This window comes from Trichoderma breve, chromosome 1 (assembly GCF_028502605.1).
Source record: "Trichoderma breve strain T069 chromosome 1, whole genome shotgun sequence".
NCBI lineage: Eukaryota > Fungi > Ascomycota > Sordariomycetes > Hypocreales > Hypocreaceae > Trichoderma > Trichoderma breve.
Genome location: NC_079232.1, coordinates 5,831,040 through 5,852,696, shown reverse-complemented (window position 1 = coordinate 5,852,696; position 21,657 = coordinate 5,831,040). Strand labels below are relative to the sequence as shown.

General features: G+C 52.3%; 5 protein-coding genes across 5 annotated transcripts; 1 reads left to right on the top strand and 4 right to left on the bottom strand.

Moving 5' to 3' along the window:
* Positions 1–1,665: 1,665 nt before the first annotated feature.
* Positions 1,666–2,376, bottom strand: T069G_01721 (uncharacterized protein; the record flags this gene model as incomplete). Its single annotated transcript, XM_056168931.1, has 1 exon — positions 1,666–2,376. One exon carries the CDS (start codon positions 2,374–2,376, stop codon positions 1,666–1,668), a length of 711 nt encoding a protein of 236 aa, XP_056034247.1.
* Positions 2,377–5,081: 2,705 nt separating this feature from the next.
* On the bottom strand, positions 5,082–8,702 carry T069G_01720 (uncharacterized protein; the record flags this gene model as incomplete). Its single annotated transcript, XM_056168930.1, has 2 exons — positions 5,082–8,340; positions 8,488–8,702. The coding sequence occupies 2 exons, from the start codon at positions 8,700–8,702 to the stop codon at positions 5,082–5,084; spliced, it is 3,474 nt and encodes a 1,157-aa protein (XP_056034246.1).
* A 2,032-nt stretch (positions 8,703–10,734) lies between these two features.
* On the bottom strand, positions 10,735–13,824 carry T069G_01719 (coatomer gamma subunit appendage platform subdomain-containing protein; the record flags this gene model as incomplete). Its single annotated transcript, XM_056168929.1, has 6 exons — positions 10,735–10,967; positions 11,042–11,860; positions 11,932–13,022; positions 13,083–13,249; positions 13,321–13,631; positions 13,749–13,824. 6 exons carry the CDS (start codon positions 13,822–13,824, stop codon positions 10,735–10,737), a joined length of 2,697 nt encoding a protein of 898 aa, XP_056034245.1.
* Positions 13,825–14,663: 839 nt separating this feature from the next.
* T069G_01718 (ATP12 chaperone protein domain-containing protein) lies at positions 14,664–15,850 on the top strand (the record flags this gene model as incomplete). Its single annotated transcript, XM_056168928.1, has 2 exons — positions 14,664–14,955; positions 15,048–15,850. 2 exons carry the CDS (start codon positions 14,664–14,666, stop codon positions 15,848–15,850), a joined length of 1,095 nt encoding a protein of 364 aa, XP_056034244.1.
* A 577-nt stretch (positions 15,851–16,427) lies between these two features.
* On the bottom strand, positions 16,428–20,873 carry T069G_01717 (uncharacterized protein; the record flags this gene model as incomplete). The annotated part of the gene is made up of 5 exons (XM_056168927.1): positions 16,428–17,713; positions 17,783–18,012; positions 18,074–18,439; positions 18,576–20,573; positions 20,653–20,873. The coding sequence occupies 5 exons, from the start codon at positions 20,871–20,873 to the stop codon at positions 16,428–16,430; spliced, it is 4,101 nt and encodes a 1,366-aa protein (XP_056034243.1).
* Between the last annotated feature and the right edge of the window lie 784 nt (positions 20,874–21,657).

Genomic DNA, 21,657 nt, shown 5'->3' with positions numbered 1-21,657 from the left:
GGCTCCGATCCCCCAGACTCGCGGGTTGGTATAATCTAGAAGGCACATGCTACTCCGGATGCAGTAACAGAAGCTCGGTATTGTACACTCCGAGAACCGACATGTTGCTTCAGAAGCTCGCCTCCAAGTGGCAGATCCCACTTCTTCGGTCACCGTTCCTGGAAGCAGCCCGTGTTAGTCCCAGTATTCTGAAGCTGTGAGTCATGTGCTTACTAGGTGCATGTATGGAGTAGCAAAAAAACGGCTCCTCCGTTTGCCTTCTTCCCGGAGCAATCAGCATTGCCTGCAATGGCAAAAACATTGGAGATGCGAGCTGGGCCTGTAATATCCTTAAATCCAATCCCAGCCCGTCCTAGCTTACCCGCTGCCGCCAAACCTTGACGGCGATGCCGCTAATCCACCACGGCTCGTCTCGAGATACCGCCACTGCCGCTATCGACGCACGCTAGATTGTACGTCCATGGCTTTCAGTCCCGGCATTTCTGCCCGTACCCGTAGCGAATATCTTCATCGAGATGGCAGTTGCTCAACTCGCCATTGTCGTGCCTCGTATAGAGGTGGGGGGTGAACGGAGCGGGTTTGTCTTTGCAGGGATTGTGTAAGTGCGTGCTGTGAAAGGGATCAAGCATCGGCTTGCCGACTGACAGCCGTGGCAAACTTTGCTGGTAGTAGCAATCATATTAGTAGTATAAACATACTTGTAAGACACGGTGAAGAAAAGGGCAACTCTTGGCAGATTTCTCGTGTAAGCATGGCCCCGGGAGAGGGCATCGTGGCTGTGCCGTGTGACAAGCAACGATGCCGGAGAACAAGGCCAGAGGATGTAACAAGTTCCTCGACGATGATGCTCTATATCTGGCATCTGATGCTCACGAATAGAATAATCCGTCTCAGCTAGCAAGTGCCATGATGAATGTAACATGCCATACCTCGCATATACTTTATACGCGACATGTGCAAAGCGAATCATGTTGCAAATCAACCCAAGAAATCAGTAAGAAATCGCCGGTGGCCAAAACAATGTTTCCAAAAATTACATCCAGTCTTTTCAGCTCGTGCTAGGTAGCTATCATAATCATGTTTCCTTTCCTAGCCCCCAGCAGATGGCAGCTTTATGACCAACTGTCTCTGGCATGCGAGCAATGCCACATAGGTCGCATCTGTCCCGGCCGCCCATTCTTGATTACCATCCGCAGATCTTGGGTCTCAATATCTATTCGCCCGTCCAAAAATAAGACCAAACATGCTAAAACACCCGGGCACACGCCCAGCCCTCTTTGCAAAAGTAAACCAATAGGCCAAAATGACACTCGAAACCATAAACCAAACCAGACAGACGCCATGACACCTCGCTCGCACATAACATGATGTGGGTAGCATGCTTATACAGTTCGTATCATCACCGTCCCTTGTTATTCATGTACGGCACAATCCCATCGCTCCTGTGCCAAGGACAATGAAGAAAGGGGAAGAAGAAAACAAGAAGAAAGAGGAGGAAGAGGAAGAGGGTGAAGAAGAGGATGAAGAAAAAAGCGGCAAGTAAGACATGAAGAAGAACAAGAATAAGAACAAGAACAAGAAAGACGCCGGCTTTTGTAGATCAAAGCATGACTGTTCCCAGCATAGGCGCGGCAGCCGAGGGAGACAAATTAACGTTTCTCAACATCAGAAACCAGGACCAGAACCAGGACTAGGACCATGATCGGATGATTTGTTGAGTGCCCCTTTCACAACACCCAAGGCCACACCGATGATCAGCGCGCCACAGAACATAAACAGCACGGCTAAGAGGATGATGCAAATCTTGAGGCGCCTCTGCTTGCGCCTGCGCTCCGCGGCCGCCGCGTCTAACTTATAGGGGTCTTCCGCAGCATTGCTGGCCTGCGTCAGCGCAGAGGTCGAGGCTCCCGGAGCCAAGGGTGCCATTTGAGGAGACAAGGCAACTGTCGCGCCGTGTAGCGGCATCATCTCTATGCCCCCCGTTTGGACAGTTACATCGACGCGCGTATTTGGACGTGTAGCCGGGTTGGCGAGAGCCGTTGCATCGATTTGCGAGTACTGGTATGTGCTGGGAGCCTGGTTTGGGTCATAGGGAGGCGGAGGGCTGCTGGGGATATCGTAGGGCTGCCAAGTTCCCTGGTTCTGAGGCTGTTGTTGATGCTGAGGCTGGTATCCAGGCTGAGTTCCCACGTGGGAGGGTAAAGGCGTCATTCCATGCGAGGGATGCGAAGGGCTCGCGCCAAAGCCTCCTGGGCTGTAGGACGCCTGGAGCTGCTGCTGCTGCCGGAATGGCGAGTCGTCCGGATAAGCAGCATCGGGGATCGAGTGCGAGGGATGATATTGCTGCCGCCGGATGTCGTCATCGTATGAATCCATGGCCCGGACCGAGCCGTGGCGGTTGCGCAAGGCGGTTGAAGGAAACGGTATGATTCAGCCCAGCAGCGTGGGACGGGTCTGAGATGCAAGCAGATGCAAGATTTCCGGAACAGAGGCCAAATGAGTGAGCCTCGGGGGTTCTCCACCGATGCAGCCCACCAGAGCTGCAGGCTTTTAATTCGGTTAGCAACAGCGGCAAGGGGTTGTGGAGGCGAGCGTGCATACATACTCGTAGAACAGATGGTATACTATACGTGTATACGTCTATGTGCGCGTGGAAGTCTGGGTGGTTATGTGATGGCGTGAGCAAAAAGTAGGCAGGATGGAGTACAAGCGCTCGTAGTGCTAATCCAAGAAAGAGTGGCTCGGATCTAACAAAGAACAAAGGCAGATTGCTCAGGGGTCCTAAGCCAGCATTCGGCAGGCTATTGACGTAATGAAAGTTAGAGCTAGTATATGCTCCGTAAGTAAGACCGACTGGAGAAAGACCGTGTCGTTGCGGTTGTCGTCTCGCGTGGGAAGGAAAGGATGCCCAACGGGGGGCCAAGAGTGAGAAAGAGGTTTGGGGATGAGGGAAAAGAACGCGGGTTGCCAGCACGAAGAGCTGCCCTGATCCAGACAAAGAGTGAGGCTGTGCTCGGGGGGAGCGGATCGACACGGCGCGGGTCTGCTAATAGAATGAATGCTAGCAGCAGTGCCGGTGAAGCTAGTAGCATGCGAGTCTGCGGCAGAACAGCTGCAATTCAACCATCGTGTTCCGCATCCACGCCTGCAGTGCAGCGCAGGTGCAGCACTAGCATTTGATGCTAGATGTCAAGACGCACCAACATGTGGCGAGGCGTGACCAATGTCCATGTCCCCATGAGATGAGGTTGGCTGTCTCCATGCGTGCGCCGCCTCACATCTCGTGTCTGTGCTCGTGTCCTGCCGCCTTCATCATCGCCTCCATACAGGCAATAATACTTGCTTGTATTCTGCAAGCTCGAATTTCGCTCCGTCCCAGCAGCGATCGATCCAGACCGTCAAGGTTCCCTTCGACTCATAAACAGGCTCGTTCATCCCGCGGCTTGGCAACAGAAGAGAGGCCTCGAGGCACCGACCGACGAGCCAGGGGGTTACCAAGGAGCTGCTGGATCGAGCAGGGGGGAGGACAAGTGTAATTTGGCGGCCTGTTCCATGGTGCTGAAGGGCCTGTAACGGGGTTAGTCCGCGCCAGACACTGAAGGTGAAACGGGCCAACATGCCTGCGCGTTATGCGGCTGTGTCAAATAGTTGGGAAACGAAACGAGCGGTTTTGCGTGATTACGAAGAAGCGATGCTTTTTGTGCGTGCGTGTGTTTAAGTGAGGTGTGGTTTTTGACTAGAAGGAGGTCAGAAGAGGCAGAAAATTAAGAAGTACAGATAAACTTGTACTGATTGCCTGAGGAAGGAGATAGAAGCCACAGTCCCATTGTGACGTATTCGAGAGAAAGCAACGGGGCAGATATTATTATACTCCTCTGTGATAATTACGGTACGTATAATTACTCTTCGTAGAGGTGAAGCCATTCAATCTTGCTGTGGTCCTGATGCTTCTTTCTTCTTGTCTCTCACTTATAGGATGGATTACACATCTATCATGCTTTCAGTAATTGAATTGACATTATGATATCAGATTACAGCATCTCGTTGCCACAAGATTTCAACAACAAAAGAAACTTCCAACAAAGCGTACGCCATAATGCCGCTCATGTTAGTCTCACGTTGCCCAAGTCAAATGCTTTGCCTAGGTAGTTGAGCCTCACAAATATCATACATCAAAAAGCCAAAAAAAAAAAAAAAAAAAAAAAAAAAAAAAAAAAAAAAAAGGAAAGAAAGAAAGAAAGAAAAAGAGATTGATACTCATATGCAAACTCGGCAAAGACTTGATTACTTTTTCTCCAGGCTCAACCCCGTTATTCTAAATTAAAACACCGGCTTAATCCGCCTTTCTAGTAGGTAGGTACATTGCAGTATTAAAAAACAAAAAAAAAAAAGACAACTCAGAAAAAGGAAAAAGGGTTTTTTCAAGACGCGAACCCGCTGCTAGTAAGAGGGGGAATAAAATTGGGGGATAAAAAACAATGAAATGGAAAAGAGTGATGACAGGAGCCAGGACAAAAAAAAAAAGATTGAGGTTGAGAAAAAGGAATCCGTGAGCGTCGACTTCTTTGTCTCCGAGATGCAAAGTTTGCCGTCATGTGAATTTCTGTGCTTTCAGTGCGTGTTTGTCTTACAACGTGACAAATTCAAGGCGAGTTGAGCTATTCATCCAACCATCTTCCACATGCTCTATCGTTGCACTCGTTCTTCCCATTGTCGAGTGCCCTGTCCCTGTAACAGATACAAAAGAGAAACTCAAGGGGGGTGGCTGATGATGCCCCCTTGGAGTGTGCGCAGCGGCGTATATATGTGAGTGAGGATGTAAATGCGAGGATGCTAGTATGCGAGAATATGCGGGTGTGAGTGTGTAAATGTGTGTGTGTGTGTGTGTGTTCGCGCGCGAGAAAATGGGGTTTGAGATGGAAAGAGGTGAGATGAATGGAAGCTGATGAGACAGGGGCAAAAGTCTGCTCTTCGCCCCCAGGATATTACACCAACTCTCACTTTGAGTTCCTCCAACACCGCTGCTGTAATGATGTGTCGTAGTTGTGCAATCAGAAGGGAGGGCCTATATCATATCCCCCTTAGTATGGAGGTCTGGTCAAATTGCCCAAGCTACCCTCGCCAGGACGGCTGTCGATGCCTCTCAGAAGCTCTTGCAGGTCCATCGTTCTGCCATGATCATCGTGGCCACCCAAGATGGACCGGGATGTAATGCTGTCACCTCCTCGGCTGTTGGAAACACGCTTATTAGGAGCCTTTACCCCATAATCTTGAACCGCAATGTTTCCTCCATTCAACTGCCCTCCCTTTTCCGAAAGGACGCTGAGGTTGGGAAGCGGGGGCACGGGAGGGACACCCAGGCCTAGCCCTCCCTCTTCCTCTCGGTCACCATCGAGGTAGAGCCTTGGTAAGCTGTCGCGGTTCGAGCCAGCGCTCAGCGGGGCGCCAGAGCTGCCAGACCTCGACCTCTTGCTGAAGCCGTCAGCCGACGTGGTTGGCCGTTCAGGGTCTGTGCCTGTCGGGCTGAAGCTCTTTTCTGACGGGCTATACTCGTAGCTCACCATGCTCTCGCCGCTATCGTCCTCGGAACCAAAAGTGTTGGGAGAAGCGTTGCCGGACAGCACACGCTTGAGCTGTTCCACAGACGCGACGCCGGCCTTGCTCGACGATGATATCGTCTGGGAAATGCCGCTTCGAATGCTTCCCTGCCGGAATCTGGGCGAGGGGCCAAGAGGTCCAAGATGATTCTGGTCCGCCATGTGCGTCTGGGAAGAGTGTGGTCGCAGGTTATGCTGGCTGCCGTAGGGCGAGTACGGGAGGTAGCCGTTGTTACCGTTGACGGTGCTGATGGTCAGGTTCCTGAGGCCGGTAGCCGTAGTGCCCGTCCGTGAACCGGTGATGGATTCCGTCTTGCCCTCAGCGGCCAGGGCAGCGGCAACTTGCTCTCTGGACCACTCTGTCATCATCTGCTCACGGTAGGGATCCGGAAGCTCCAATGACCTGTCAGGAGCCATCGCCATGGACGAACCGGGACTCATGGGGGTGTTGAGAATAGGTCCTGAAAGCGATCGACCGGGCGAGGCAGAAGGGCTGTTTGGTGGAAACGAGGTGCTCTCCTCGTAGCCCACAGCAATACATTGGATCAAGGAGGCCCGGTCATCAAACGGTAAGAGTTCCTCCGTCTCGAGAAGGCTGAGATCCCATTCGGGCTGAGGTGCCGCAACGCCCAACGGCCCAATTTGGTCGATGGCCAGCGCTGGGACGTGGATGCCGGGTACCCAGAAGCCTTTGCTCTTGCGCCGGGCGACTTCGTTTCCAATCGCCCTGCCCACTGCAGAACCTTCAAACTCAAACTTATCGGTCAAGGCCCAAAAGTACCCGTGGCACAGAGCCGCGATGCGAACCTTGTGGATGGGCTGATCGACGGCCAAAATCTCCTCCTGAAGGCGGTAAATCATGGGCACGCCATAGCGGACGGCGTTAACGCCGAGACGGGACACGAGCTTTGCCAGCAGTGTGTGCAGTGCGGCAAGATCATTGTCACACTCGACAAAGTGGAGGGCGTTGTCGTAGATGGCGAGGTGAAGCTGCGGGAGGAACTGCGAACGGCGAGTTCTGGGCTGGCGGTCCTTGTTCGACGCGCTGGATACGGCACGCCGGCCATTGGGCAACTCACGAGTGTTCTTGGCGGCGGCGAGAATGCCTGCAGCTGTGGACTTGTGCGGCTCAAGCGCCTCGTCCCTGGCCAGCAAATCGATGGGAGTCGTCTCCAGATCCAGCCATGTAAGTAGGGCATCGACATATCCACGCCGCACTTGGCCTGAAGGATCCCGGAGAAGCCACTGTGTGCCTTCCCAGACTTGAGTGGGCACTCTGTTGCGGCCCAAGTCGGCATTGGTTCTGGCCTTGGACGCGGGATTGGCAACATGGAGGATAATTTTGACAATACGGAGTGCCGAGATGCGCCCCAGGGTGTAAGAAAAGTAGACGTCGACCAGGCCATTGGTTTGGCCCTCGGCGAGATCAGCGGTGGCCGTCGCCGAGGGAGGCGAAGGGTTGCTCTGCTGCTCGTTGCCGTCCGTCTTCTCGCCTTGTGGTGTTGAAGGGGCGCTGGACGACCGGCCAGGCTTTAGTCGGCCAACAATGGCAGCAATCATGTCCGAGATCTGGTCTGCGTAGTAGATGTGGCTGGCAAGATCTCCAATGCACTGCTCAAGTCGTCCCAGGAGCTCCTTGCGTTGTGGCTGGTGTAGCTTCTGCTCCAGGTCGCTGTCCGTCGCCGCCTTGTCGCTAGGAGTCTCGGCTCGGCTTCCGACGTTGGAAAGAGTAAAGAGCTTCCTGATCTGCTTGATGAGACCCAAGAGGACATCCATGACACTCAAGCCAATGAGGTTGATGTCTGACCTTAATAGAGAATCGATCATGGCAGTCAATGCTACGTGCTGATCCAGGTTGTCGTCTCCCATGGGAATATGTGTCAAGGTATCGAGGGCCATCACCAAGATGACATAGCGATCCTGCACCGGAGCCCAGCGAGCAATGATGCTAAAGATTTTGATGGCCCAGCCATCGTCGTTGCCATTGTCGGCGGAGTTGCTCGCCATGACCTTTTCTCCCTGCTTTACGCGCTCCGCGATGAACTTAAGCAGGGCGGCTGTCGCCGAGTGGATCTGCGATCGGGAGGGCACCACAAAGATGCTCTTAAGGCACTGCATCGCCAAGACGCCAGTGTCCTCTTCGGCCATCTTGTCGGCGTCCATGGCGGTTCCGGAGATGGCAAGCGGGTTTGCATCACCACCAGCTTCGCCATTTTGCACCGTAGCAACGCTGGTCCTGCGTCGCAGAAGCTTCTCCGTGTCCACCTTTTCCTCCGCCTCGACGCGCTCCAGGAGCAGGTCGAGCAGCGTCTCATCGTCGGTCCATAGGTTCTCCAAAATCATGGGCACAATGACGTCGATTTGGCGACCGCTCACTGAGGAAAGGGCATCCGAAGTCGAAATACACTTAATGGCGCCCAACCCAGCGTTCCTCCATCGCATCTGGACCGGCCGGCTTGCAGCAGCGTTTTGGTTTGGCGAGTTTCGAGTCGACGCAAGTTGCGCGTAGGATCGAACGACGGACACGTAATGGCTGAGATATGCTTGATCGGCAAAGAGGGACGACGGATCGTGGTGTTCACAAAAGGCCTCCCATGTTGGCAGCGAGGATTCGATCATGGTGATGTCGTTGGACCGGAGGATGAGGTCGAGGATCTTGAGGATGCACGGCGCGATGAGGACGGCATCTTTGGGCGACTTCTCGACGAGAGCGGCGAGGATACCAAGAGTCACCTGTACGTTACTGCACGAGAAGCAGGCGCAATGCCGCAACAGTCAGCTTTCAAACACTTCAACACCTCAGACATCATCGCCAGTATCAAACCACGGCCATCGCCACCGAGGGGTTTGGAGGCGGATGCCCCGGCAAGGCCCGGACACGACAACGTACCCAATGCGCATTCGCCAGACATCGCTGGCCGTCTTCTTCTCCAGAAAGGCGCCAATCTTTTGAATCTTGGACCGCCGGCTGGTCGCGTAGTAGAGCAGATAGCTCAGCTCGCTGCTGTTTGGCTTGACGTCAACTGCTCCCTTGGTGGTTCGCGGATAGCACTTGAGCACCAGGACCTGATGCTTCGGGCGGCATTTCTGCTGTATGGCGTTCATCGCGCCAGCGACCGAGCGGCTGTTTTCTTTCTCTTCACTCTGCTCCACGAAAGAGCGAGGCGAGATGAACGGGGATTCGAAGGGGACCGCGTTATGCGAGGTGGATTATTGTTTTGTTTTTCCCAATCTTTGTTGACGTTTGATGGTTTACAGAGCAGGTTTGAGCAGTAGAAAAGCCACGATAGGAGGAAAATGCGTCCCCAGGGAGATTGGCCTTGGCCGCCTAGCCGCGCTCCGTACTCCGATAGGTACGAGTGTACCGCAACCCGGCGCTGGAGGGATGCTGTACCCCATACAGCCACTCTACCTGCATTGACTTTGCGGCGGAGGTCTCGATGCGCTAGCACTGGCCCTGGAGTACCTTCCTCCCAAGTACTGCAACAGTACGGGGTACGCAAGGCCGAATCCAGCCCCGTCCAACCCGCTGTACCTGAATTATTTTGGGGCCCCCCTCTAGACAAATCTCGTCACAGCTCAGCGTCTGGGGTCGCTGTTTCCCTGCCCCAAGACCGCTAAAGCCCAACCATGGCGGCCCCCCACCTGCAGGCGAACGAGGGTTGATTTGATTGATCCCGTCTCTTCCATTCCCGTCCATGAACAATCAACAGCGCCAGCACGTGAAAGCCCAGATCCAGGCACATTACGCGTACATGCACTGGGTTTGGCCTTGTGAGCCATTGACCGTTGATCGCGATTATATTGCGCATCAGGCCCTGTGCCCAGCAATTATTATATGCGTCTTTACGCAGTACGCAGCATTTAGGGGACCAGCTGCATTATTTGCCATTCGTCACGCCGTTTCCGTCATATAGGCGGGAGTGCCCCCGATCTGGCACATGTTTGGCTGAGACATTTGGACGCCTGTGGCTGCATCCAGTGGCGCGTTTGGGTGTTGGCATAGCGGTCATCCTTCAGCGGTCTTTGGCGCTGTCAATGCTTGTGGATAAGCCCAGCCGTCTCACAACATCCTTCCAGGTCGCTAATCTGCTGACTACAGGTACTAGTACTGTACAGCGCTTAGGCTAATCGCTGGTACGAGGCGATGCTCATCAAATACGAACGAAATGGGTATACGCTCTCATACGACGCAAGCTGACGAAGAAAGAATATAGCAAAAACACACCAAAGTATAAAGCAAAACTCAGGCATCTATGGAGGTATTAATTGGCGAAATCTACCTACACATATCTTACTCGTAGTACATCTACCCTGTGTACTCCATATCGGGTACCAGGTAGGTGCCTTATCGCTATCATGTCAGTCTCAGGTCATGCGCTTCGCCTCACTTACCCTACATATATTCCATGTGATGCATCGCCACCTCTTGGAAAACAGTTGTTCACCTCACGGACAATGAAAAAAAATTGAGAATGTCGTCAGGTGACGTAATCATGCTTGCTCCGAGAAATCCCAACAAAACCGAACAAACTCCTTGTGTCTCGCGATGCATCATGTCTTGAGGGATCAACCTTCGTACAAAGTGGTGGGCTCCACAGACTTTCGGCTCGGGGGACCGTCATGAACAAACTTCCAAGGTTCCAAGGCTCCAATGCCAGGATGCGGTAATGCTGTAGGTGTACCTAAGCTAAGGAGCTCTAGCTGCCACAGCTTAGTGAGATCCATCATCGGGCTGTTGCCACCACACCAAGGCTCAAAAGAGACAAAGTGTCCTGGATATCTCGTCATCCATTCAAAGCAGCCGTCGCTTTGCCTTGTAGTTGCAAGTAGCTAACCTGAATCGAGGTTGGCTGGCCAAGGTCCAGAGCAGAGCCGGATAGCCTAAATATGCGACAAAGTCACTTAGCGAACTGAGGGGACGTGAGAGGATGCTTCGTGTCCTGAACTTTGAAAACGTCTCATGCAATCATCATAATCACTCAAATCTTCTTAATATATATCGATATATCGAACTGTTTTGCTTGCCGTCTGCCACGTGAGGCCGAGAAAAAGAAAGGAGAAAAAAAAAAGAACTGACAGAGACGTTTGTCTAACCACCGATACATTATGACCTTCAACGCCAGCTTCCCTACATTTATGCCACAGATGCAATCACAAGAGCCGCCACGCCCTCCTCCTCGCCTCGGACTGTAATCTTTGTCGTAACACCGGATTTTGACGAGTATGCCATGCGAATGTTGGCCACCACTCTGCCGCCGTTGACTGTCTTGCCCAGTAGCTTGAGAGTGTGCGTGCTCTGGTTGACGGGGACATCGGTTCCTTCGAGAGGTTGTAGGGATAGAATCTTGGCCAGCTGCTCGGTTGCCTCTGTTGCCTCATTATTAGTATGAAAGGGGGAAAAAGGAACAAGAAAAGAGGTTTGTAGAAATGATATGGCTTACCGGCTATGCTCTTCATGCTGCTCAGCTGCAGCGTCTCCTCCGCCTCTTCTCCTGAAGCGCCAACCTGCTCCCAGATATGGTTGAAGTTGCCAGCATATGTAGGGATGACGTAGTCGCTACCGCTGAGGTCAAATTCTGACACCTCGTACTCATCGTCGTAACCAGTCTCTTCGGGCTCGCCCGTTGAAGGATCAATCTCCTTGCTTGTAAACTTGAGCACGTTGGAGAATGTGGAAACGGGCAGTGACGTCTGGCCATTGACCTTCTTGAACGCCACGTAAACCTTGCCCGGCTCGTTTGTGGCCAGCTTCTCGGCCTGGATGATGAATACCTCCTCCAGGTCCTCCTCGTCTGAAGGAGATGCTACAACCGACACGTTTTCTAGGACTGTGTCAGGAAGAGTGTTCTTGACCTCGTACTGCAGCACAATGTGCTCGTTGAAAATGTGCTTGACCACGCTGACGACGTATTCAGTCTCAGCCTCGGTAAGCTCAACGACAGGCGATGACTTGACCACGCTGCCAAACTCCTTCATCTCGGGGATCTGCATCAGCTCCTGTGCGTATCGCTGTGCCTGTGCGCTGGCAGAGGCCGCAGCCTCCGCGCCGCTTGTTGGTGTCTTGGCTGGGCCGGCCTTTGGCGCCTTCAATGTGGGAGTTGTAGCGGTAAGCTTCTTGGTCCTGTCCTCGGCATCTGCCTGTTCTCGGGTCACGACGGGGATCTTGGAGATGTCAAACGGCACGTCGAACGCAGACTTGTCGTCTGACGTGACGTACAGAACCAGCTGGTGCTCGAAGAAGGGGAGCGAGAACATGTTGTCTGTGGAATTGAATATGTTAGCAGCTGTGAGCCATCGTTGTTAATGTTATATAAAGGAAAAGATAACTTACCGTTTTTGACAAAGTTTCGGGCCATCTCGTCATCCTCTTCGGCCATCAGCTTCAGGTTCAAGGCGGCTCGATCTCGAACCTCGTCATCGACATCGTCTAGACAACGCGTAAGCAGAACCTTGACGCTGCTCTTGACGTCGGGATCCTTCTGGCCAACGCCGAACTTGGCAAGAGCTGTGACAGCAGCGGCGCGAACAATGGCATTCTCAAGGACGACACGGTTGTAAATGTAGCGAATGTACTTGGTAGGCTGGGCGGTCTTGGGGCCCTCGAGACCGATGAGGTGCAGGATACGGACGGCCAGCTTGGTGAACTCGCAGTCTTCAATGAACTCGCACAGGTGCGCAAGCGCGTCCTCCTTGGAGTCAGGGACGAACTTGATCAGATCGAACATACTCTCCACAACGGCGCGCTTAAACTCGTAGCCACCCTCGTCGCGCAGGATGCCGCTGAGGAATGTCAGCATGCCGGCCTGCTTGCTGGGGAACTTCAAGCACAGGGTGCGGATGGCCTCGACAATGGTGATCTTGAACTCGTCAGTGATCTCCGACATGAAGCCCGAAATCTGCTTCATCAGCCTGTCTACGCTAGCCTCGTTACCAGTCTTGAGCAGAGTGGTGATGGCAAAGGTAGCAATGGACCGGTTGGAGTTTGAGATCAAGAGCTCAATGTCAGTGTTGCAGACGCTGACGGCGTTGGGGTTGAAAGAGGCGAAGCTGTGGAGGATTCGCAGGGCGGCAAACTTGGTGACGGCGCGGGGCGAGGTCAGGAACAGCTGCAGGACATGGACGGCCTGGTTGACCTCGGCGTCGGTAACATCGCGCATGTCACAGATGGCTTTGGCAGCCTCGAAGTTGACCATTTCGCTCTTGTGTCGCAACCAGCCGTCGAGAAGCTGCATCATGGGGCGGCGAAGCGAGGGGTCCTCCTCGGCAAGCTGCGCGGCCAGTCGGACCAGCATCACGGTGGCAGCGGGGCTCTTGACAGCCCCGGCAGCGCCGAACTGCTGGACCATTTTAACCAGGGCCATGCGGTCGTGCGAGCGCATCTGGTACAAGAGGCCAATGGCATGGTACTGAGCCATTGTCGAGCTGTTCATGGGCAAGGAGCCGCTGGAAGTAGAGAAGCCGAGAGAAAAGCCACCAGAGGACTTGGAGGAGGCGGCCGCCTCCTGAGTCTCACTCTGCCATCGTCGCACGACATCCCTAGCAATCGGCAGCAGGTGGTAGGATGAAACAAGCGCCGCAGAGGAAACAGACGGGTTCTTGTCCACAATGGCGGTTTTCATGACACGTTCAATGGCTTGCACCGTGGTAGCCTATGTTGTTGCCTCACTGTTAGCAACTCGCGGCCAAAAGAAGCTTCCCAAGGCGCAGTAAGAACACCTACGTCGATGATTCGGCACAGAGCACGGATGGCATTGGGCCTGTAGATTGCGTCGCTGCTGCCGCCGGTGTCCTTCATGACGGTGCTAGTCACCATGATTATGTCCTCGGCGGAATTGGCCAGCTCCTTGATGATGAGGAGCACCATCTGCCGCAGACTGGCGTCCTTGTTCTGGAAGAGCTTCGAGATGCCGAAGAAGAGGGTGGTGGCTTCATTTTTGGGGAATGACTCGCCCGTGTAGAGGAGAAGGGCGATCTTGGTCAGGAGAATTCGGCATCGTCGAGGCTGGATCGGAGAGCTGTTGAACAATCGAGCTGTGTGCCTCCGAGTTTAGCTTGGAGCTTGGCCACTTTGCCCAAAGGTGTCTGAGACGGTGGGGGATGAAGGTAGGAGGTGAAGAGATGCAGGCGCATTTGCAGCGGAATTGTTACCTTCTTGGAAGACCTGTGTCCGATCTACCTTGACCAAGCCCAGGTCGGCATCCTCGTCCTTTTTTCCGTAACTCATCGTGGGCGATTTGGTCGGAGAGGATGTTGGTGATTGGAGTCGTGGCGGTTTGGCCAATGTCCCGGTAGAGCCACGTTAAGGCTCAGGGATGAGAGACGATCGTGCATGGTCACGTGACAGCGAGGCGCCTTGCCGAAGATGGTCCGCGGGTGGCTTACAAGAGGTACCTTGACAAGCTTGACAACTTGAATAAATCTTGTCAGTGTTGCTTGAAATGGATCGTTGAGAAGCTGTCTGAGTTTGCTGGATCTACAAGTTTGATAGCATCGAGTCGGACTGCAAATGATTGTAAATGGAAGCTCATCCATGGCCGTTTACCCGCATGGACCCTTTTGCGCTTCAGTGGCAATTGCAGAGGTACCAAGTCACTAACATGGTACGAGATGTGCATCATGGATCAGCTTTATAGAACGTTCCACCTCTGAATTCCTAATCCTCTTTTATTTGTTTGCATTGGCTGTAGAGAAATATATGCGTTACATCTCATGTCTAGTATTTGTAACATATCATGTTCTCAAATTTTTTTTTTAATTCATCTCATATTGAGCCGTCTTGGATGAGACATAATACTGTGCAGCTTGCTTCATCTAGGATCCACCAACCCCTCGGTGAGGCCACCAAAAAACCCCAGGCGCCTCACCGACCGCCATTCCCCAATTATATCCCCTAAAGGCTGACATCATTCGCTGCTAGTAAAACTCACTGATCCTCCTCAGGTACCGGCGAATTTTCCATCCTCACCAACAAACCACAATCTCCTCTCCCCTCTCTCTGTTACTTTGTCCTTTTCCGAATTCCCTCTAGATTTCCCTCTTGTCCCTCAATCGACATTCACAGTGATGAAAGTGCCTTCGCGAATACCCCGCCAGCTGGCATTGCTTCGCCCGCAATTCGTCCGGCCCTTTCATCAAAGCATCGCCAGAACCGCCAATGTTGCTCCGATAGTCGGTACTGGACCTCCCCCGGATCCTCCCACGCCGGCAGCTCGAAATGCTCAGGAACGTTTGGACCGACGAAAGAAGCACGCTGAACTGTTGAAGACGGCCAAGGAAGTGCGAAGCGCGCAGGACGGCAAGTCGAGCGGCGTGGCTAGGAGATTCTGGAAGGAGGTGACTGTACGAGAGGTCGACGGTACGTTGCTTTACGAGTGTCACAATTGACAGTTGTGGCGGCCCCTGTCCGCTTTAGATTTACCGGCGTCAATCTAATTTCATCATTTACAGGAGCATTGCAAGTCCATCTCGATGCCCGGCCCTTGCGACACCCCAATACCAAGGCCATCATTCGAGTGCCGCTCTCCAAGCCGAACCTCGCCTCTGCGCTGGCCCTTGAATGGGACATCCTGACGTCTGCCCAGCAAGCTACCAAGCAGCACCTCATCCCCCTCACCAGCCTCATCTGCCGTGCTCTCGACATTCTCGACGATGACGCATCCAACAGCCCCGAAGCCACCAAGATTCGCACAACCATTACCCATACTGTCCTGCGATACCTGGATACAGACTCGCTGCTGTGCTGGGCGCCTCCCGCGGGCCCTCATGATAGGAGAAATGACGCGGGGGAGAGTCTAAGGGACGTGCAGAAGAAGGCTGCGGAGGAGACAGTCAGCTATCTGACGACCAACGTGTGGCCAGGGATCACCATTGAGCCCGTGCTGGACGGCCACTCCATCATGCCGCGGAAACAGAGCGAGGGCGTCCGGGAGGTAATCCAGGGATGGGTTATGGGCCTTGATGCCTGGGAAATTGCCGGACTGGAAAGGGCAGTGCTTGCCGGCAAGAGCTTTGTCGCCGCAGCAAGAGTTGTCGCCGAATGGAGCGAGGGCTCCGTGGGCACTGGCCATGCCGTCCCCGTGGGACGCTTTAGTGTTGAACATGCCTCCAAGGCTACGAGCTTGGAGGTGGATTGGCAGGCCGAGCAGTGGGGCGAGGTGGAAGACACACACGACGTGAACCAGGAAGACGTGAGGCGGCAGCTGGGCAGCGTGATTCTGCTCGTATCAGGCACTGGTAAGCAGCATTACTGAGAGAAGGGTTGGGAAGAGAGAGGAGAGGACAGAGAAGAATGAAATGCATGGCATGGCATGGCATGGCATGATACAACACGGCATAGCAAGTAGATGGTCTTGATTGGTGGAAGATGCAAAACCACAACTACCCGGGAAATGTACAACAAGCAATAGAATATAAATAAATCCCAAATAAATTAAGCAACTAGATACACACTATGGCAATTGGATACCGGCAATTGCCTACCATTATAGACACGTTCGTGCTTTCTGTATCAGCCACCATCAGAAGGGGCTCCCATTTCGTCTTTTTTTTTTTTTTTGCTCTTGTCTGTTTTATTCCTTTTTTTCTTTTATTTTTGTTTTCTTTCCTTCTCGCTTCACATTTTGCATTCTCTACCCGCCCTTTCCTTTTCATTCCCTTCTCTTTTCATTCCCTTCTCCTTTCTTTCCTTCTTTTTCCTTTCCTTCTCTTTTCCCATTTCGTATCCTTTACCCGTCCCTCTTTTTTTCAATCTCTTACCATCCCAGCCGTATGTTGAGAGACGCCCTCAACCTGTTCATTGGGTGTTCACCCTTGAACCCACGGATGTCCTCATCTCTGTTCATTGCAAGCCATAAATGCGTCATCATCAGGGCTATAATATGTATATCCCTTAGTAGATGGCTGGTAGAATACCTGTGTCCCCATCCCCATTTCGGCGCCATCAACGTCCTCCATGTTGCCATAATTAGCAAGGTTGGGATTGGATGGCGACAGACTGGTCATTGTGCTAGAAGACGCAGCTGTTAAATTATATGCTGACATATCTGGCCACACTGCTCCGTTGAGATTCGCGGATTCTTCGGTGTAGAGGGTTGCGTTGGGGTCGGAGAATGCCGTGTAGGGACCTGTGTATGTCGCCGGCGTAACGCACGAAGAAGTTGTGGTTGGAGCTGTATTCGAGTCCGTACCATCAGTATGAGCGAAGGTAGCAGATTCTGAAGAAGTTGCATATGGAGTCATATTCCACTGTGAAGAGGTAGCATAAGGTGCTATGGTATACCCTGAAGAATCTGTAGATGTAACGGCCATTGAGTGTGAAGCAACAGTGTAGGAAACTTCGGCAGTCTCTGGAGCAGCAGGCGGAACCATGTTTGAATCCCAGGAGAACGGGAAAGGGCCGCTTCCTGAGCTATCAGATACCGGATAGGCAGTAGAAGCCGGAGCATTGAAGGGTGGGACCGCACCCGACGTCCAGGGAGCTGTGAATTGAGTTGTATGAACGCTCGATGAAGCTGTAAATGGAGGAACGGTGCTCGTGTTCGGTAGTGGAGCACAAGGGACTGTATTATAGTTTGCAAAAGCCGCATTGGCAACTGCTCCAGATCCCGAAGAAGTCATTCCATTCGAGGCTGAGGACCTGGTGGTGAAATTTGTGGAAGCAGCCGACGCTGTGAAGGGAGCTGCATTCGAGCTTGAAGGAGCTGCATATGGAAACGCACTCGGCCACCGGTTTGGATTCGAAGCTTGTAATGGAGCATTGCTGTTTGAATTGGGATATGCCGGATGTGAGGTACTTCCGGGTTCCTGAACTGGTGAACGGCGATTCACAGACTGCGATTGAGGCGTCCTTTGATAGCTCCAGGTGACAGCGGGTGTTGGGAGTCTAAGCTTGAGGACATCATATCTGTTTTCAAGCACACAGATTCCAGCAATGCGCTTGTTTACACCCCATAAAAACCGAAGAGCCCTTTCGTGAAAGTGGTTGTCCGTGCCGCCATAGCCGAGCATATGTTGACAAGACTTCCAGGCCTTCTCAACAAGGCTTACCTGGACGTGTGACCATAGCGTTGGGGACGTCTGAGCCATGATGAGGACGAGGCCTGCAGTGCTGGTATCTGTTGTTCCGACTAAGTTAGCTGTCTGAAAATGGGAGGTATATGAAGAACTGGAAGAGACAAGCTCACGGTATGGACTCCACCACCACTCTCTGTTGTTCTTTATCTCGACTAGGAATCTCTTGTAGAGGAAATCAATCAAACTTATGGCGGTGTTGACACAGCTCATTGCATACGTAAGAGTCTTATCCTTGACGACAGGGTCGATCTTGATTGTTATCGACTTGGTTTCAAGATATCCGTCTATGCCTGTATGCATGAGGATGGGTCGGAAGAGCATGGCCCGCAAGTGCATGAAGCTTAGCATGTGTTAGTCAAAACTGTCATGCCCACCATTACCCAGCGCTGCAGTATGCTTACTTGGCATTTGAGGTTGCCTTTGGCTCATTAAAATTGCCAATGCGAACGTATTCGTCTGGTAAGCCAGAGATACCCCAACCGAGCTCCTTGGGCAGTAAATTGATGAATTCGCGGAGCTTTCCGCGGAGTATAGGAACAATCGTGGCATATTGTTTGTATAAATCCTCTGTAAATGGTTCCAATACTGACTCACGAGTTTTGCGGATGTCCTTTAGAATCTTTTCCAACTCTTCTGCGCGGATGACGCAATTGATGAAGAAGTTGAAATCTACGCTGCCGGCGGGAGATTGATAGCGACGAGTAGCGAGCGGGGACTTGCTCATGCCGGAGTTCAGGGGTAACTGGGAGTGTCTTGTTTGAGAAAACCTGAGGACGGAAGCAGATTGTCAACAAAATGTGAAATTAAAAAAAAAAAAAAAAAGAGAGAGAGAGAGAGAGAAAATGAAAGGAGAAAGAAGATGAGAAAGGAGATGCCTACAGATTCATCATGACACATCCGTACCAAGCCTGTCTATTGGCATCATGAACACCTTCTGCAGCGGCTGTAGGTAGGTTTTTTTCATTGTCAATTCCTAGACATTGTGCAATACGATAAGCCAGTTCAGCGGGAATTTTCCTTTCGTTTCCTTGAAGATTGGAGCTGTTGAGAGCAACGGCGATGATGAGTTGGGTCTGTACGGCTGCCAGGCAGCTAGTCTCGAGAAGTTCCTCCGTCATGAAGAACTTTGCGCATTTCCAGAAAATGGCGGAAGCAAACTCCTTGTCTTCTTGTTCTATATTCGCAAAGTAGACAGCGTGCCAGAGCATCATGAAGAGAGAGCATTGGAACAGAGGTGTCGTGGGGTTGGACTCATCTGAGCAACCGAGGCCAAGATAGGCTGATGAGACATCCGATTTGGTGATGAGCATAAAGAACTTCATCACAACATCCGTAAATTGGTTCATGTTGAAAAATGGGTATGTGAAGTAGACTTCGTGGCGGTATATTTTGAGGAGATAGATGGACAAGCTTCGGGGTGGCATGAAGAAGGGTGGAGTGGAGGAGATAGGGGGGTTCGTAACGAGTACCTCCAAGTGAATCAGTTCTTTTTTGGTTATTGGATCTAGCTTCATAGGAATACCATCTGCCGCTCTGGATGTATAGCAGTAGCTGGTCTGGATAATATACAAGTAATTCCCAGCGTTGGTGGGTGGAGGTTCATACGCCTTAAGATGAGCTTCCATCTGAGGATTTTCCGTTTTTAGGGCGGCAGAAAGACTCTTGAGTAGTGCACAATCCATGGTTACCTGGGGATTCTCAGTAGTAAGGGCATCCGTGGTTGCCGGAAGACTTGTGCATGTTGGGCCACTAACGACCGAAGAGCTCTCGTTTACTGCCATATTTGTGAGTGCCGGACCCGTGGGTACTGGAAAAGTTGTTTCAGGCGTGGCACTCACGAGTGACGGAGGATTGTTATCGACAACTGGAGAAGTTGTGCCTCTTGTACTATCAATCTCTACGGGAGAAGTCGTGGATGGCGCCGAAATTGTAATTGAAGGAGGGTTGGCTGCGTTTGAGGAACTTGTGGGAGCTAGAGATTCCCCCGGTGCCCGGGAATTTTCAGCTGGCGAAGGAAGCATATGTGCCCCGGGATTCAAGGCCGGCTGTTGCCTTGGACGTGCTGCTGTTGGAGGTCTCTTCCTCATTCGGAGACGATTGACCTTGACCCTTGGCCTGATAATTCTAAGTGGTATGGGAGTTCTGATCATTGGGTAACCCATCTCAGTAGAATCATCCATTGCGGCAGAGTAAAAGTCGGCTGCTGTGCTTATGTCTTCTCGGGGGACTATGAAATCTGGGCCAGCCGTATCTGACACCCAAGGACCAACTGCCGAAGGAGACATGGATGTCGAAGGACCCTTGAAAGTTGGAGAAGCCACAAACCCTTGCGGATTTGTGACTGTTGGAGTACCGATGCTTGTCGGAGGGTTTGTAGTTGCGGAGGAACTCATGGAGGATTGACCCATAACTGTTCGAGGAGGCATGGTTGCTGGGGCCGTAAATGCTGGAGACGCCACAGACGAGGCAGAATTCAAGGATCCAGGGAAGCTTGCGTAATATGCTGCTGGATTCATGGATGTAGCTTCTTTCATGATTGCTGGAGTATCCATAGGTATCGAAGCATATATGTTGCTTGTTGTAGCGGCCATGTGCGTTGCATGGCTCTTGGCTGCTGGAGGACCCATGAGTGTCGAGGAGTCCACGGGCGTCCAGGGAGTTATACTACTGAGGAGCTCCGATGGTAGTGCCAAGACAGGTGGGCGAGCTTGAAAGGCGATGTCTTTCTGGGCTGGTATCGGCACTTCTTCTGTTTTGGACGAGTTATCCTCTGTAGTAGCAGCACCCTCATTCGCGTTCGTGTGGGGAACTTCATCCTCGCCGTTGTCATTGCTGCCGCTGCTGGAATCAATCTTCATGAGATCATTGTCATCGTCTTCCGTGGTCATGGTAATGTCACATCTACATCCATCAGTCAGCTTCTAGTCCCCAATCCATTCTAGTTTCTCCTGATGCTCGCAATGCCCTATACAGAACTTACTGAGTGCTATCAGAACCATCGTCTGCAGCCGCCTTTGGGAGACAAACTCTTATCTCTTTTATCACAGCGTTTGTGTCGCACCCAATACATGATGCCGTGGGATCGTCTCGGCGACAGTCGCCTTTTCGACAAAAGCTAGGCTTGGGCCTCGGTCTAAGTTTACGGGCAGAGTTGGGATCTTGACTGCCCCCGGCCTTTGGCTTCTGATTATGTGAAACCATGGTCCTTGGTGGCAAGTGCCGTTGACCTTGTGCGTTTGTAGCCGTGACGCACAGGTCCGATGTTGACTTGTAGGTGAACTTGGAGAGCAGCTTATTAACGATAAAGTAAAAGAAACGAGTTTGCCAGGAGAGCCAAAGCGGGCACGAAATAGTGTCTGATGGATGGAAAAAGAGCTGAACAACAGATTCGGCAGCTGGCTCTATTTATGCCTGAAATCGAAAGAGACAAAGAGAGACAGAAAGACAGAAAAGAGCGAGAGAACGAGAGCGGGTGAGTCTGCCATCGAGCAACCCCGACAAGAGCCTCCTCTCGATCGCCGATAACGACACTGCAAACCCCAGATCGAGCTCAGTAAACTCTCGCAGAAGAACAGAAAAGAAAGGTCATTCAGTTTTTTTTTGGCGTGCCAGGTCTCAGATGTCTCTGCCGTGCGGGAGGAGTCCCTAGCCAGATGAGGCCCCAACTGAAGCGCCACGATTTCCTGTGAATGTTACGCAAACCAGCCCAAGACTCGGCGGTAATTGGGCCGCGGCACCGGCCGTGGCTGTATTTCGCCAGGCAACTGACCGGCATCATCGTACGTGTCCGTGCCGCATGAATCAAAGAGGCTGGGAGCTAAGATTGTCGGTGACGAGAACCTGGTTATGATAGGCGCGTGAGTATCACGCCGGGCATTGTGAGGAGAAGCAAATCTGGGAACGGAGGCTAGAGCGAACCAAAAGCAAACAATTTTAATCCAATAGTAATAAGACATGCATGCGTAGTGCATTCAGGCAGCACGGC